Raw genomic sequence first — 15,829 nt, forward strand, 5'->3', positions numbered from 1 at the left:
CAGAGCAAGTCATCTCAACATCCCACCTTTGGGAAAACTCTCAGTTAGAGCGGATCCAGTAAAACTGTTCTAGTTCTTGAACATTTAATCGGGACTTGACAGATCTAGTATGTTTGTCCCTCTGTCACCATCTTTCAGATGCTGCACACAGTAAAAGACATACGGAGAAATATTAATTAAAGCTTTGTCTAATGGCTTTCTTTTTAATGGTTCTTGTAAGACTTTTTAATACTTTTGACTGATCTGCAAGTGTTCTGGCGTTGTGTCGCCATCATGTGGTCTAAACGTGTTACATGACACACACCACTGTTCCCTTAATACAGACTCAGGTTAAAGCGTTGTAAAACAATGACTGACGTATATGTTTTAGAAAAGTAGCAGGTCTAGTTATTAAGTCCTTTAATTTACAGAAGTGGAACATGCATACAGTACCTACCAACTCAGTGACTGAAATGTGCTGGCACAATTCTTTCCTTTTTTTTAAGTATCCGTGGTCTAATACAATTGATCAACTTCTAAAGAGGCATGACTGATTATAAAACAGTAAACCAACATAATAAAAATGAACTCAAAAGAAGAGTTAATATCTGACAAGTAACTAAGGCCAAAAAAACAACCCACAAGTATATTGGAGCATAGGTAAAGGTGATGCCACTTTAAATACTCTAGTAAGTAGAACTTACTAGACACACTCTGAAGCTTACTGGTGTTTTTAAGATTTGAGTACATGTAAAATATTGATTTTGTTCATCTACACTAGCATTTTACTTAACATTGATTCATTTAAGGCATTTGTCGAATAAAGAAATGATAAAAACTTGATTGAATAGAACCAGTTACATTGTTTTTAATTCCACTGCAAGCTTTCAAATTGTAAATATACATTTACAGTAAAATATTGTGCATCCCGGTGAAATGATTCACCATATATTCAAGTCATTTTACTGTTAAGAAAATAAGATCAAGGATTGTACTGAAAAAAAAACATATAAAAACAGTAGTTTTTTTGTAGTTTTCTTTTTTATTTGTAATGTAGACACATTGCCATAGCTCCATCACAACCTCTTGGACTAATTTGCCCTTCACTAGTGTGAAAATGAACGCCTTATTCAAGCATATAAAACATAAACACATAAATATGTGTACATGTCATGTGACATGTATTTAATTACATTAAAATGTTTCTGTTTACGACAGGAAAAAAGCCACAGTAGATGGAAAGTACAACCTAGTTATCTTGATATCAATAATATATATAAAATAAATACAAGTGCCAAAATGGTTCTTTGAATCCATGTCAGAGCAGAACCAATTGCGATTTCCTTTGAGAAACTATGCTTGTAAATCAGAACTGTGGAGAGTTTTTACAGAAGTTTACAGAATCTCCATATGATGTACAGGTTCTATATAAAGTAACATTTTTCCTAAGAACTGTTCATCTAAACCAAGAACCATTTAGGAACTTTTATGTTTAAAAGTGTCAGTTATAAATAAAGGGCTATGCCATTTGCAACAAAACCTGCAACTAATAGTAAAGTTAAATTAAAATGTTTATGTCTCTCCTAGACTAAACCTCAGTTCAGTAAGAGAATGCATTTGTCTGATTAAAAAGGGCATGATCCTCTGATCTTTGACATGAAGACAGCGTTCACATCCTTTCCAAAGGGTCAGAAGTGTATCAGAAAGCTCTTCTCATTTCGTACTGTGACCAGGTGGAACTGGTGTCCTCCTTGGCCCATGGGATTGTTTCATTCAGGGCTGGAGGGTCATTTTCAGTCTCTTCTGTGGACAGGGCTGGCATTTTTGCTGCAGACTCACTGGATGCAGTCATGTATGGTGGGCATGTGAAGGTACCGGCTGTGGACTGGAAAGAAGAGGGATACTGAACGTCATCCAGGGTGTGCAGGGAGTAGAACTGTGGCATGTTGGAGTTCCTGGAGGACGAACGGTACTGGCTGGGGCTGGACGGCTCCGAGCCGGCCAGGGAGCTGGTCGCAGGCATGGCCATCGGCGCGGGAGCCAGGCCATCCCCGCACAAACCCTCCACCGCCTCCGTCCCAGCCTGCTCCCAGGAATCCCTCTGCAGGACACACAAACAAGCTTCAGATTCTTTAACGTGAGTTTTTCCCGAGACAGGACGAGTGTCAAGATCTTATCACAAGAGAAAGTGACAGTTTAGCCTGTAGTACCATGCTGATTGCATCTCTTTGTTCTAAAGAAGGTCATGAACATTTGAGAACTGAGTGCTGGTATGCATGTAAAGATGACGGTGCTTAATTTAGAGAACTTGAAGAAGTAACTACCATTTTTTTATCTAGCCTGTGAAAGAATTGCTGGATTAGGAAAAGAAGAAGTACATTTAGATAGGGAGTTGAGACTGTGGTATCCTCATGAGGAATTAGTGCAAAAAAAAGTTTATTCGCCACATGATTTGCACTTTTAATTTTAAGAAATCTAGCTGCCATTTGAAAAGAACTAAGAAGATGGCAACAAAATGATCATACTACTAAATATTTCAATATTTCTCAGTGACCACAAAATTGAAATGCGTCAGTGTTAGGTAGAGTCAATGATTAGAGTTCAAATGATAAACAGCAACAACATATTCGTCTAATGTATCTGTACCTAGACGAACTATCCTTTCTGTAATTTGTGATCATGAAGAATTTAAACTAAACTGTACAGAATCTTCACAAAATGTAATGTTCCCCACCATCCAGAGGGTCTTCCAAAAACTTACATCCAAGCCAAGAACCTTTGAGGAACCTTGAATTAGGAGTGTAAGATAAAGAGGAATAACTTGGTCAGTGGTTCAAAGATCCACAGACTTTACAAAGAGCCTTACCAATACAAAATGGGAAGTATCCCCAGGAAAGGGCGGCAGCAGAGTGGACAACGCAGAAGATGAGAAGATAGTACTCCCTCCACTGGACAGGGCAGCACTGCGGTAGTCACTGAAAGTCTCCGGGTAGTAACTGTCTATGAGGGATGAGTAGCCAGATGTAGATGTTGTGTCACATGAGACGGACTTCCCCGTCAGTGCTGAGGAGTAGACGTCAGTGGAGAACTGTTTACTTGGAGGGCAAAGCTCAGCTTCAGAAAGAAACGGTCTTCTCATGCTGTAGTATCCCGGAAGCATATGGGAGCCTGAACAGAGAATGATTTTTGCATTTATTTTTAATTGTAATGGACACATTACAGTTCTAAAGGTTATAATGTTAAAGGTCAAAATCCTACAGATTTGAGTGCTCCTTCTTGATTCAGCTTATCATTTGTAAGGTCTTTCTGAATTGAACTGGTGGAAAGCACTGATTTCTGCAGAGCTGTAGCCCAGAAGGAACCCAGTTTGACGTCTCCGCCATAGAATAACCACTTTTGGTTCCATATAGAATCATTTAGTAAATAATGTGACTGTGAAAAACTCAAAGTTTAAAGAACCTCATGTGAAACATTCTATAATAGATAGTTCTTGAAGAATTGTTTTTGTGAATGTGTGATTGTGAAGAACCTGTTCAGAATTAAAAGAGCTTACTTATAAGGTAAAGGTCCACTATCAGGGATGCCCTAGAACTAAAACTATATGTATATCCAAGGCAGTGACCTCAAGGACCTTTTTACATGTATATGCATAAATGATTGCCACAACAATTACACAAATACTTTGTGCAATTTGCTCATAAAAGAATTGCACACATCCACTAACAGCATGATTCCACTATGAATTAGTGAGTTTAAAAGTCCGGTCTCACCTGTCATTTGGGCAAATGGACTCTGAGGAGTTGACACCCCCTAAAAACAAGAAACTATGATTAGTTCCTTTGTTAGTTTCATCTCAAACATTTCTCACAAATGTAAAGTATATAGTCACTAGTCAGGCTTTTAACATTTACTCTGGTGAATGTTTGTAAAAACATGTATGTACTTTATCAAAAATGTATATCCTTATCCTTCCAGAATCCTGAGCGTAATGTTATGGGGAGATAATCCTGCATGGGATGGAAACTGCAAAATGCAAATGCTATTGTAGCTCATATGGCCTTTAAAGATGTGGTTTACAATGAAGAAGGATATCAGACTCCAATCGAGACTCTTAGTTCAGTGATAGGATAACAATATAAATAATATAAATAGACATGTGCTAATGTTTTTAAAGTCTTTTAAACAAAGAAAAAAACTAAGTAATAATTCTTAAAAAGTCAGTTTCAGCTGCTTCCTAAAATGATGTGCTGTGATTTTACAAGTCTTTCAAACAAAGAATAATATATTGTAATACTGTATGTAATATAGCAAAACTGAGAAAAAGATCTTTAAAAAGTATTTAACCTCCATATAATGTAGAAAAACAAGAACAAAAGGCAATAATAATAAAAATAACACCAATTTAAAAGGGTAATACCAAACTTAAGTACAAATAGTAAAGTAAAAGTTTTTACTGTGCAGCATGTAAATGTTTTATTTAGATTTAGCCAAATGTCTATTAAATTTATCTTAATTTTCTTCTGTAAGAAATCTATCTTAATTTTCTAACTGTAAACTTGATCCTATCCCCAGTGCAGGTTTAGATTTAGGTTCAGACATTGGTAAAGGTAGCTTGAAGTTGAGTATGAAGAACCTTCACGCCCCATGTCTCTGTTATAAACATGGCTCTTTATGGAGACAAAAGAACCATGGCATTGCTTGATGCATCTTTATTTTTTAGAGTATAACCTCAACCCAAGCCCAAAACCTAACCTAACCTAAGCCTGTGCCTAAATGTAAACCTGCATACTGAGTTTCCAGATAACAAATTAGTAGTGTATATGTAATCTACAGTAGGCTAACCAAATCCAGTGGGGAAAAATAAATAATATGCTGCAAACAGAAATAATACAAATATAAAAGTAATATTAGTAATAGCACTATAAAAAGTCTTAAAATTATGTGGTTATCCTTTGAATCTCGACTTAACATTTTCTTTCTTTAATAGCTAATAATAAATAATAAATAACATCTTATGTCTGTGTTAATGAACTTGTTAATTAAGAGACTGCTACAATATAAGTCAATGGAGCAGAGTACAGGAGACTGAACTAAAGGCAGAGAGCTTCTCCACTGTTTGCATATTACAAACATAAAAGAGTTGATATCGACGCAACACTGGCTGCTGGGCAAGCAAATTTTGAGGCATGGATTTGAATGTCATTTGCCCATCCCAAGACTTCCCTATATGACCTATCTATGGTTCAGTGGGTCTCTGAAGGCAGGGTATGAAAATCAGGTTGTTAAAGCTAATGAACTCAGAGGTAAGTTGTGCACCTGAAAGGGGGCTTTAGATAGTGCTGAGGAAGAGAAATAGAGTGATGGACAGAGCTGGCGGTAAAGACCCTTGATCTCATAGCTTAGTATCAAGGTCAAGACCACAAATGAGACAGTTTAACATGTTAAACATGGGGATTTGGCTTTTTGTGAATTTTCTGTGAAATTCAAACATAAATGTAAACACTTTTTAAACACGCCCAATGTTTGGCTTTATTGTAAGTTTGGGGCTCCAGAGTGGCACAGCTATTTAAACTATCTTTACCCTGATTGTCCATATAATTATCAGATTGCCCAATTGCCCAATTGCACAATTCAGGTGATGTCATTCAGGCTATGATGACATTGCATTAGCAGTGGTTTGTAAATGGTAGCATCAAATTAATGATCATTAATGATAGCATCATCATGTGGGTAGAAAATGAACCAAAAATGGGGTTCCAACAAGTAAAAATCCAATAAAAAAATAGATCCATACAATCCAAATATTAAAATGAGCTCAACATATTCAATCCCTAATTAGTCTCATGTAAACATGTAAAATATAAAAAAATCAAAGAAATGATTTCTTTCATTAAAATTTTAAAGCTTTTAAAATTTTTAAATGTATTTTTTTAATGTCAAGTTTTAAAGCAATATTATTTGTCCTTTTCATCCTGTTTTCCATATTCTTTATGTGTTTTGACAAAACATCAAATGTGAATCTACACCAAGATCAAATATGTACTTTTTAAACATTTTGTTGTAAGGCAAATTAGTCCTCAAAGAAATCTTGCTTTCAATACGATGGGATACATCATTATAAGAACACGGCAACAATTTTGCAGTTTAAAAGCGCATCATGAATTTGACGCAGGCTTCTTGTTTGGACTTTTCTCAAGAACAAATTCAGTAAAATTCTTAGGAAGAGACAGGAAGAGTCTTCGTTCCTCTTCATTTTACTTTGGCTTTGCTCAATAGTGGCTTGGGCTCAGTGCATTTTTAAAACAGGAATTGAACAGTATTAAACCTAATGGTGTCGGAAAGATCAATTAGTTTATCAGTTTACAAAAAAGTCACAAAAAAGCTCTCAAAAACAACTTAATTACCTCCACAGTTCAGTGGGTAGTACTTTTCTCATTTCTCATTTGCCAAAATCCTTTTCCATGAAGATTTTACCCAGCAGAGATTGGTACACATTCCCCAATTCACCTCACCCCTGATGATGCATTACATTCAGACCAAATTAACCAAAATTGTATTTTGTCAATTTATCAATTATTAACACATTATTTTTTTTGTTTTCATTTTTCAGCTGTGCCATTATTTCTACATTAGAAGTGCATGTGCTAGGTCTGCAAGAACCTAGGGGAGGTGCTGCTGCTGCTGTAATCTAGTACAGCAATTCAGCTAAGACCATTAAAAAACATCATATACAGAGTGAAATTGTAAATTACAGAGTAAAGAGACCTACCTATACGTAGTATACACTTGAGGGCAAATTACTGCCAGTATAGCTTATTCAAAAGCAGTTCAGAAGGCCAAAGATCTTACCAGGTCTATCAAAACCTGGTTCATCCGAAAACCAGTAACAGTTACTAAATACAAACAACGAGAAAAAGAGAAAGAAGCTCAAGATATCTGACAGGCCTGAAAGAGCAAGATTGACCAGGTACCTGAATGCAGTCTGTGAATGTTTGAAGATATATGCAGCCGAAGACAAAAGAGGGGGGTACTTCCTGGCCAGACTAAGCTCAGTCTCAGCTGAATAATGTTCACTTCAAAAAAGTTTAAGAACACACTATTTAGTTTAAAGCTGTCCTACAAGGTAGAAAGCTTTATTCTGTCTGCCTGAGTAGAAAGGGACCTCATGCTTCGCTCATTTGTGGCCAGAACTTCCAACAGTTAAGTGCTCGTGTTGAAGTGGGGTTTTAGAGAACAATCCAGAAAGCAGTGATCTTTCATTAATACAATGCTCAGATCTACTTTAGATGTTTACTTTCTCTTTAGACAAGGAAAAGAACATATGTTAATTGCAAACATGCTTCATGGAACCAAAAGTGGTTCTCCTATGGCATTACTCAAAGAACCTTTTGTAGCACCTTTATTTCATGTTGGGACACAATTGCTGCAGTGTGTAACTGAAGCCCAAATCAAACTCTGCATTAATGTCACCTTAGGATTACTGTAATTATAAACAGACTACTAAAAAAATCTTGCATTTTTAAAATTGCTACTTTACAGGAGAACAAAAAAAGAACATCTTTACCTTAGAGTAAAACCCAAAGAAGTAAATGCAAAGTGTTTTGGTCCATGTCATTTTGCAGTATTTCTTTTGGTTCTTTATGATGTTTTTTTGACACAATGTAAAGAACAACTGCCAGATTCACATCATGGAAAATATAATCAAACAAACAGGGAAAAAATATATTGTTTTCAAAAAGTTGCAAGGATGCTGTAGCCAGGTAGATGAACTAAGTTTGTTTGAGTCACAGATTTATCCTTGAAGGTCCCCATGCTATCACATAGACTAACTCAAATCCACCAGCTGCTCACCTGATTAAGAGGGATAGAAAGATAGCAGCTGTGTGTTTAAACAAACAATAAAATACATAAAATCACTACTTTTTGTATTAATATCATTTTTGTTTTTTCCAATACTGGCATTTTCCTGAGCAAATAAACACCTACTATCCAAATAAACCTTTTGCAGGTGCCCGAAACATTTGCACAGTACTATAGTCTATATACAGGGGTTCGCTTGCACATAGCTTAACACTATAATCTCCATAGAAAAGCACTGCCAATAGAATGGGACAATTTGGAGCAGCTGCACATAAGCCTAGTGCAAAGTCTTGGCTAAAAGGGTATAAAACCCTAGCATTGGTTTGTGGATCAGTGAGACTGTATCCTCTGAATGAATGAAAGCCCTATCCTTTACCTTGGAGATGGCCTTCAGTCATTTACCATATCATACCATACTAAGTTCCAGACCTAATGTTCTTGTGGCTGAATGCTCTCAAATCCTCTCCGGATTAATATATAAAACTGAGGGGAGTGGGAAAAATAATTAGGAAATAATAATGGACATGTAATGTAGTCTGGAACTATATATGTCCAGCAAGGATTATGTAAGAGAGGTCTTCTGCTGTAGCTATTTTTAGGCAGAAACTCTGGCTAGTGTGTCCCTTTGTTTTTGCTTCATGTTTAGACCTGAAAGCTGATGCCTGAGATTGCTGCCTGCAGATGGCTCCTCTCTTTCAGAGACAAAGGCAAAAGACCTTAAAAAGAACACCTGAAACTAAAGCAGCCTTTGCGTTAGTTGCCCTTGCTTTACTTGATTTTCCCTCAATAGCTTTTCTTCTCTTTGGGTATTGTTGTATTTCTATACCCACAGTGATCCTCCCTGTGTATTCACAAAGACTGACACCTACTTCAGGGTTCTTGTGCAGTGAAATCATTGTGCCTAAACTGCTACATTAAATGAGACTTAATGATGTTTTTACGCAGCACATATGCCAGTGTTAAATGAATGCTGTGAGGGTTACATTTAATGTCTTAAGGGTTGAGTCAACCGTACTAAATTTGTTGTGTATGGTGTGTTTTTGCTCATATCATGTAAAATAACATTTCCCTTTACTATTGTTTTTTTCAAATGTGTGATTCTGTCCCTCACTCATGTACATACCATTACTTTCAGAGACTACAGGAGTTTAGCCCTGCTGGGAAATAAATGCATAAATAAAAACATTCAAGCTTTGTTGTGAGCTGTAAAACTTCTTAATGTTCAATGGAAGTCAGAGTAAAAATATTAAATTGAAGTCTTTTTAGATCAAGGGTGGGTAGTGAGGGTCAGAGTCCAGTACAGTTTGCTGATTATCCTGCTCTGACATATCCTCTAAACCTAGTAATTAACCAGTGAGTGATTTATCATGTGTGCTTGAGCAGTAAAATCAAATGTATTTAAATGTATTTGAGTACAAAAACTATGTAGTATGTAATCCAACCCTTCAGGACTGGTTTCAATTGCCCCTTTTGAGATCATTTTAATTTCAATTTCAATCAAATTGTAATCAAACAGTGAACAATTGTAAATCATGGCAAACTAACATTAATGTAAAATAATAGTTTATTCCAAGTCATTTAGAACATTTCTACTGGTCCATTCATCCAGACCTATTGACACAGTGTACAGAAGCAGCTACAGGGTTCAAACCAGGGAGAAAACTAAAAACAGCCAAAAATGGAGAAACATGGTTTTCATTGGACAGCAGGGATATATATTTCACCTGTTCTGCCTACAGTACGTTAGCCCTGCCTTTTCAGACTGAATGTACAAGGAATGTTTTAGCTGCTTTTTGAACAAAACACAATAGGACAGCCAAATAGAAGAGATTCTATTTACATATCTCCATCCTAAAGGCAGAGCCACAAACACAGGCAGTTTAATTCCAAGGCATAAAGAGAAGTTAGAAAATAGATCTAGAGCAAAAATCACACAGTGGCTTTCAAAGAAAAAAAAATGGTACAACACAGGTCTTTTAGATAATGCAATATGCAATATTCAGGTAGAATTTCAGCAGTCTAACCTAACTGAAGTTGAAAAACATGGACATAGGGGGTGGGGGACTACCACTTACACCCAAAATGAAACGCTGAATTTTATTTAAAATGTTTTTTTAATTGCTTTTATTTTTATGTGAGATACATGTAGCGAGTGTTGCCAATAAAAAAACAGTATAGTATAGTTTATGTGCAACTATTTGGAAAACTGGAGCCATGCACATGGAGACTCAGTTATACAGCCAACAACACAAAGGCTGGGTGGTTAGCCAAAAAGAGTATGCAAATATACAATATTAGGAACCAATGATGCTGAGTTTTACTCAACAAGGACACACTGGTCAATTTTGAAAACTATATATTGTGAACACATGGAGCAAACAATATGTTCAGGCAAAAGCTAATTTGGAATCCTATTAGCTCTGCTTCTAGTTTGCATTGTGTAACAAGTACTAAATGTGTGCCAAATGTATTACAGTAAAAGTGAGTTATGCTCCTTACCTCTAGGGGGAGCCCAGGAGCAGCAAACATCAGTTCTTGCACAACGCTGCTTCCAGTTAAAAACATGTTTTTCTACATTTCTGCACAATAAAATGTCTAAGATGAAATGGAAGTCATTAGGAGTGCTTTGGTGTGAAATATTCTCTTCATGCAGAATTGTTTACAGTGGTGTTGATGAGAAGCAGACATCTTAACAAGCTTACTCACACAAGCTATTACATGAAACAGCACTTGGGATTTAATGCATGTGCAATCCTAACCATTCCCAAAGCTCTGCTGGAGGAAGGCCAGTATTTACAGTTCCCATTCAATACCTAGTTTATCTAATCAATCCTTCATTAAAGTAAATCAGGTGAGCTGCTCCGTACAGTGGCTGGAATTTTCAGTGACTTTGGAGTTTTCAAACCAACCTGTGATTTTCCAACTGTTCTAAACTTCTTATCAGTTTTTGTCAGCATTGTCTAATAATGGTTTTACTGTGGTATTTAGATAAGTGTTTGTATTTGAGATAAGGTTCAGTATTTTTAAAAATATTTAATTTCACTATCCCAGCCAACACACTCATGTCACGGTCATGGGCTCTGACTGGGTTTTTACATGCGTTTTTACCTGGACCCAGTTGGGCTTTCCAGATGGGCTCAGTCGTTACAGCCCACCTTAATCTCATATGGGTCCCATCTAGGCCCTGTATGCAGTGTTCAACCCAGATGAGGCCCATGTTTAACCTCTCCTGGTCCCATTACTGACCCTGAAAGGGAATCTATAGGTGGGGTCAATGTGGAACCTTCTGGTTCTCAGTTGGGCTACCTGCACAGGCCCCACATGGATATGTTTTTTTATGATTTTACCATCATAAACCTTAAAAAATACACCACTGTAACAGAAATCTGGCTATACACAAAACCACTCTGAAAGACGTTGCACATTCCAGCCACTGAATTATGTAAAAATCCTTGGAATTCCACTTAAGTCAAATAATTAAATGCATTTTTTAAAACTCTTGCCATCTCTTTCCACTTATTTACTATAGAATACAAAGCCAGTGAACAAACATGCATTCAAGCTCATGCAACACATTTACCTTGCAGAGCCCTACACACTGTAGTCTACTTTTTGAGCATGTATGTTGGTCTTCTTCTCCTCACACTTCATGAATTTTATTGCCCAAGATGGCAACAAAAACAAAAGGCAATCTCGTGAGAAACCATGCAGAGGACTTAGCCATTAAAGGCTCTTGCTGCGAGCAGAGCAAGAAGGCTAAAAGCCTTATTTTGGCTCGTCTGCGACAACAATGGACGACTTGTCTGTGGTCAGCAGGAAGAGCAATGCTATTGGGCAGGTGTGCGAGACAGTAACTTTGCATAGGCAGACTACACACCAAAACGGCAGCTTTACTCGCTGCAGCCTCCTGCGGTTGGTGCTCTATGCCACGGGCATTGTGGTTATTGTTGCTGTGTGTTCATTGTGAATCCATGTTCATTTGCTGGGATCCTTTCAGCTGCTCGCTGCTAATGTGCAGGTATTTGCCGACAGGCTTTATGTGACCACACGGAAAACAGAAAAGAACAGTAAAGTAAAAGGCTTCCATCAGAGACCAAAGACTGAAGAATTGTTGGAATAAAACGATAAGCTGATGGGTAAATAAAGTGCAAAGCCATGCGCAGTGTTACCAGATAGCTATACTGACTGTTTTCAACAGTCTGTTTGCATGCATGAAAGGAGAGCAGAGTGACAGAGTGAATGGGGCTGAAGCTAGCACATTGGGAACAATGATTTGGGGCCGGGGCTGAATTTCGGTTGAGCCTAATGGACAGGGTTAGTGGTTGGTTGGTGTGGTGCAACAGATAACACCACTGAGCTAAAACACCATGTGGGAGACTGGGGTTCGATTCCCGGTCTGGGTGACTGTGCTGCGCTACACCAATAAGAGTGCTTGGGCAAGACTCCTAACACTACACTGTCCCACCTCTGTAGGTTGCTCTGGATAAGGGCATCTGCTAAATGCCATAAATGTAAATGTAATGTAAAATGGTTAGATGAGGTGTTACAGACTTACAGTGAAGCGAGGCCCATTTGTCTGTCTCAACCTTTTTTCTGCCAGCAGGTCCTTGACGGTGTGCTTGACCCTGACCCCCTGATACACTCGTTTGGAATACTCTGGGGAAAGTAAAGTAAAGACACTGGAATACTGGAATATGTAATATTGTACTACTTACTGCCTTAACACAACAGTCTAAACAGCTCTTCAATCACCCCAATCTCCTCCATATCATAAGTCACATATCATCATATCATATCATATCATAAGTGACATATCATCACTGTCATTCCTGTCAACCTTTGCGGGTACATTTCATGATAGAAGGGGGTCACAAAAAGGGTCTAAAATAACTTGACAAAACTTGACTTTAAGAATTCTTTACATCAACTTTACATTATATTAACATCAAAAGTTACCATTCATAGATACAAGGTTTTGGTTTGACATTTCATACAGGTCATTTCATAGAACTTACTGAACAATTCATTATCCATTAGAATAGTAGTAGTAATAACTAATAAGATATTATAATTGCTAACTGAATAATAAGCAGGCTTATTAGATTGAAGGAACACTGAATGGCTTCAGTATGTATGTAGTGACCAGAAAATAATGAAACTTTGGACCACCAATAATTAAATAAACCAACTGGAGCTATATGGACAATGTAACAAATCTCTGTGCCACCCATACAGTCTTTAGCCTATTGGCCTATTTGTGTTTATTTAAAATGTGCCTTTTTTAATGGAGCTGCAAGGCTAATATGGGTAAAAATGAATGGACATCTGTCTGGGTAAAAGAGATTTGTTAGACAGTGATCAGTGCAAAACTAAAGAAGTGAACTTAAGACGGCAAGAATATCTGAACAGTAGATTACATTTTAGACAGGTCAGAAACGTCACTGAACTATAATTAATCCTTTAATTTATTTCTCTAATATTAATGACCTAATAATGAACACTGCTGTCTGGGTTACTAATTAAACATAAAGTGTACTAATGTGATACTATGCTTTTTGGTAACGATTCTCAGTTGACATGATTTAACATGATTGGCATTTAATATCATATTTTTAGGCAGCCACATTTTATAATGCCTCCAGTCATAAGGGGTGAATTGGTCACAGTCAGGAAATCGCGCCTGATTCGATTCAAAGCAAACCCAACCATTTAAGACCCATAACTCAGTACCTGCCCATAATATTACAGATAATAATGGCCTCAAAGCTTGAGTCATTAGAGTGCATTTTAAATGAAGGTGAAGAGGATCAGTGCAATGGCAAGAACAAAATATGACATATGCTGAATGTTTTGTATTCTTCTGTATAATCTTTTGCAATTATGTGGAATCTGCTTAATGAATCACTACATATAACATTCCTGGGTAGCGCCTGTCCTTGTAAATGAAGTGGCATATTTGCAATTTAAAGTTTTCTGAGATAGGAAATTGCATGCAAAAGCCATAGTAGCATTATGTAAAAGACCCCAGATTTATGAATGAGCTGCAGGAGAAAGATGAGGGGCACCACGACACTAAGGCAGGAATCTATGTTTTTAGTGTAGCCAGTCATGAAAAACACCAAAACCTTGATGATGTTTTAAATTCCACCTGATTCAATTTACAGACTGTGTTCTTCAATGCAGTGTTCTTTAAGCAATGCCACTGAAGAACCACGTTTGGTTCCCTAAAGAATGAGGTTTGTAAAAGAGATATGTGAGTCTGAAGAAACTTTCAAAAGCTGAAAGAACTTTCAACTTTCTACTTTCATGTCATTGTGAAGGTCCTATTTCAATTTAAGGGTTCTTGCCAGAACAGAAACATTATGTGGATGTTTTGAAAGGTTCTTCACACTTAAAACCATTGAAGAACAAAAATGGTTCTTCAAAGCTGTCGCGAGGAGCCGCTACATAGTCCACATTTTTGCTGGACCACGCTTGAGGACCACTTGGAGACACACAGCTTTAAAGAACCCTCCACTGAAAGAATCTTCAGGGAACCAACAGTGGTTCTTCTATGGAATCATCACAAATAGCAATTATTCATTTTTTTTATGTGCATAACTATTATCACACTAATATGTAAAGTATGTAGCTATAAAATTGAGGAATTAAATGTGGGCCCACATAGAGGCCCTTCACTTCAGAAAGCTGCAGTGCAATACATTGATAAAACAACACATCTCAAAACTGCAAGACCAATACTGACTCGGCTATTCAGTATCTAATATATATCAGTCCTACCTATTAGTATAACCACAGTATTGCCATAGCTCATCCATAGCAAGGGTTTTTGTAGGTTATTATAAGCCTGATCTTACCAGCCTCCATTGCTTCAGGTGTTTCAGGTTGCTTTGGGAAAGTTTGAAGGCCAGTCCTCTATTCCAGCAAAAAGGCAGTGCCTACTCCAAAACTCCAACTGAATTTGATCATTATACCAAAGACATGATATGCTGCCAAGCCTAGAAGAAACTTTTCCACCAGCGCTGAATGGGTAGGTGGCTTTTGAAGTGACCATCATGCATTTGTTTAAATGCAAATTACTGTCAGGACGTTTTTCCGATATTTGCATCTACGTTCTAGATTAGAGACGAGAGATCACGAACGCCATGGCAGCATCTCCGCTAAATCCTCCTGTTGTTTATCCTATTGCCTTTAAGAGGGGTGGCTTTCAGAAAGATCAACAGGTAAGTTCCCATAAGTGTCTTCTGCAGAAGACAGAATCATAGGGGAACATGAACAGGAGTGGCATTTAAGCTTCTTTTAATTGGAGGATGGCAGCTTAGTAAACTGTAGCTTCCAGTTTGTGCTTAAGGTCTTACGTTTCATAGGCTGGATATATATTGAAGGCCTACTCAGTCACACTGTTAATGCAATCCTCTTGGCTAGCTTTTCAGTAATTGAGTGTGACTTACTGAAGCCAACATTGTGGTTAAGCTATCTGCCTGAAAAAGTGCAAACTAATCAATTTAAAAACGCCTTTTCATGCCAGTGATAAAAGATGCACAACACATAAATATACATTTCCTCCCAAGGGCAAATCTGTAGTAAAGGTAAAGGCTTATTACACACTAAGACTTCTGTACAAACTGGCCCAAGGCAGAAAGTATGTTTATACCAGTCAAAACACCAAACAACACTAGAATACCACAAATATACAGTAGTGAGCAGTCAATAAAATTACGGATAAGAAGTTTAGAACATGTTAGAAAAACACAGGTTGGGTTGAAAACAGAATTCCAGCCACTGTATGGAGCAGCTCACCTGATTTCCTTCAATGAAGGATTGATTAGATAAACTATGTATTGAATGGGAACTGTGAATACTGGCCTTCCTCCAACAGAGCTTTGGAAATGGTTATGATGATGCACATGCATCAAATCCCAATGTATAGTGTATTTGTATCATTTGTTGCTGTCCAATGTATCTCCGTTTCTGTCCGTTTTCAGTTTTC

At 37.3% G+C, this 15,829-nt stretch overlaps 1 protein-coding gene across 2 annotated transcripts; it reads right to left on the bottom strand.

Annotated features, from left to right (window-relative positions):
* Positions 1–1,656: 1,656 nt before the first annotated feature.
* pou2af2 (POU class 2 homeobox associating factor 2) lies at positions 1,657–14,818 on the bottom strand. 2 transcript variants are annotated; one of them, XM_072691233.1, is made up of 5 exons: positions 14,697–14,818; positions 12,395–12,495; positions 3,750–3,789; positions 2,846–3,042; positions 1,657–2,080 (listed from the first exon to the last, which is right to left on the bottom strand). In XM_072691233.1, exons 1-5 carry the CDS (start codon positions 14,704–14,706, stop codon positions 1,679–1,681), a joined length of 750 nt encoding a protein of 249 aa, XP_072547334.1. In that variant the 5' UTR covers positions 14,707–14,818; the 3' UTR covers positions 1,657–1,678. The 2 variants fall into 2 exon arrangements, with proteins under 2 accessions (XP_072547334.1, XP_072547333.1); XM_072691232.1 differs by having other exon boundaries at positions 2,846–3,147.
* Between the last annotated feature and the right edge of the window lie 1,011 nt (positions 14,819–15,829).

The sequence above is a fragment of the Salminus brasiliensis genome, chromosome 11, assembly GCF_030463535.1.
Source record: "Salminus brasiliensis chromosome 11, fSalBra1.hap2, whole genome shotgun sequence".
Classification (NCBI taxonomy): Eukaryota; Metazoa; Chordata; class Actinopteri; order Characiformes; family Bryconidae; genus Salminus; species Salminus brasiliensis.

Bases quoted from the DNA above. Each gene is read 5' to 3' on its own strand.
- pou2af2 (XM_072691232.1), bottom strand. The intron at 3,148-3,749 runs GTGAGACCGGAC...TTCTCTGTTCAG, and splicing joins TCCATTTGCCCAAATGACAG to GCTCCCATATGCTTCCGGGA. The intron at 2,081-2,845 runs GTAAGGCTCTTT...TGTGTCCTGCAG, and splicing joins ATACTTCCCATTTTGTATTG to AGGGATTCCTGGGAGCAGGC.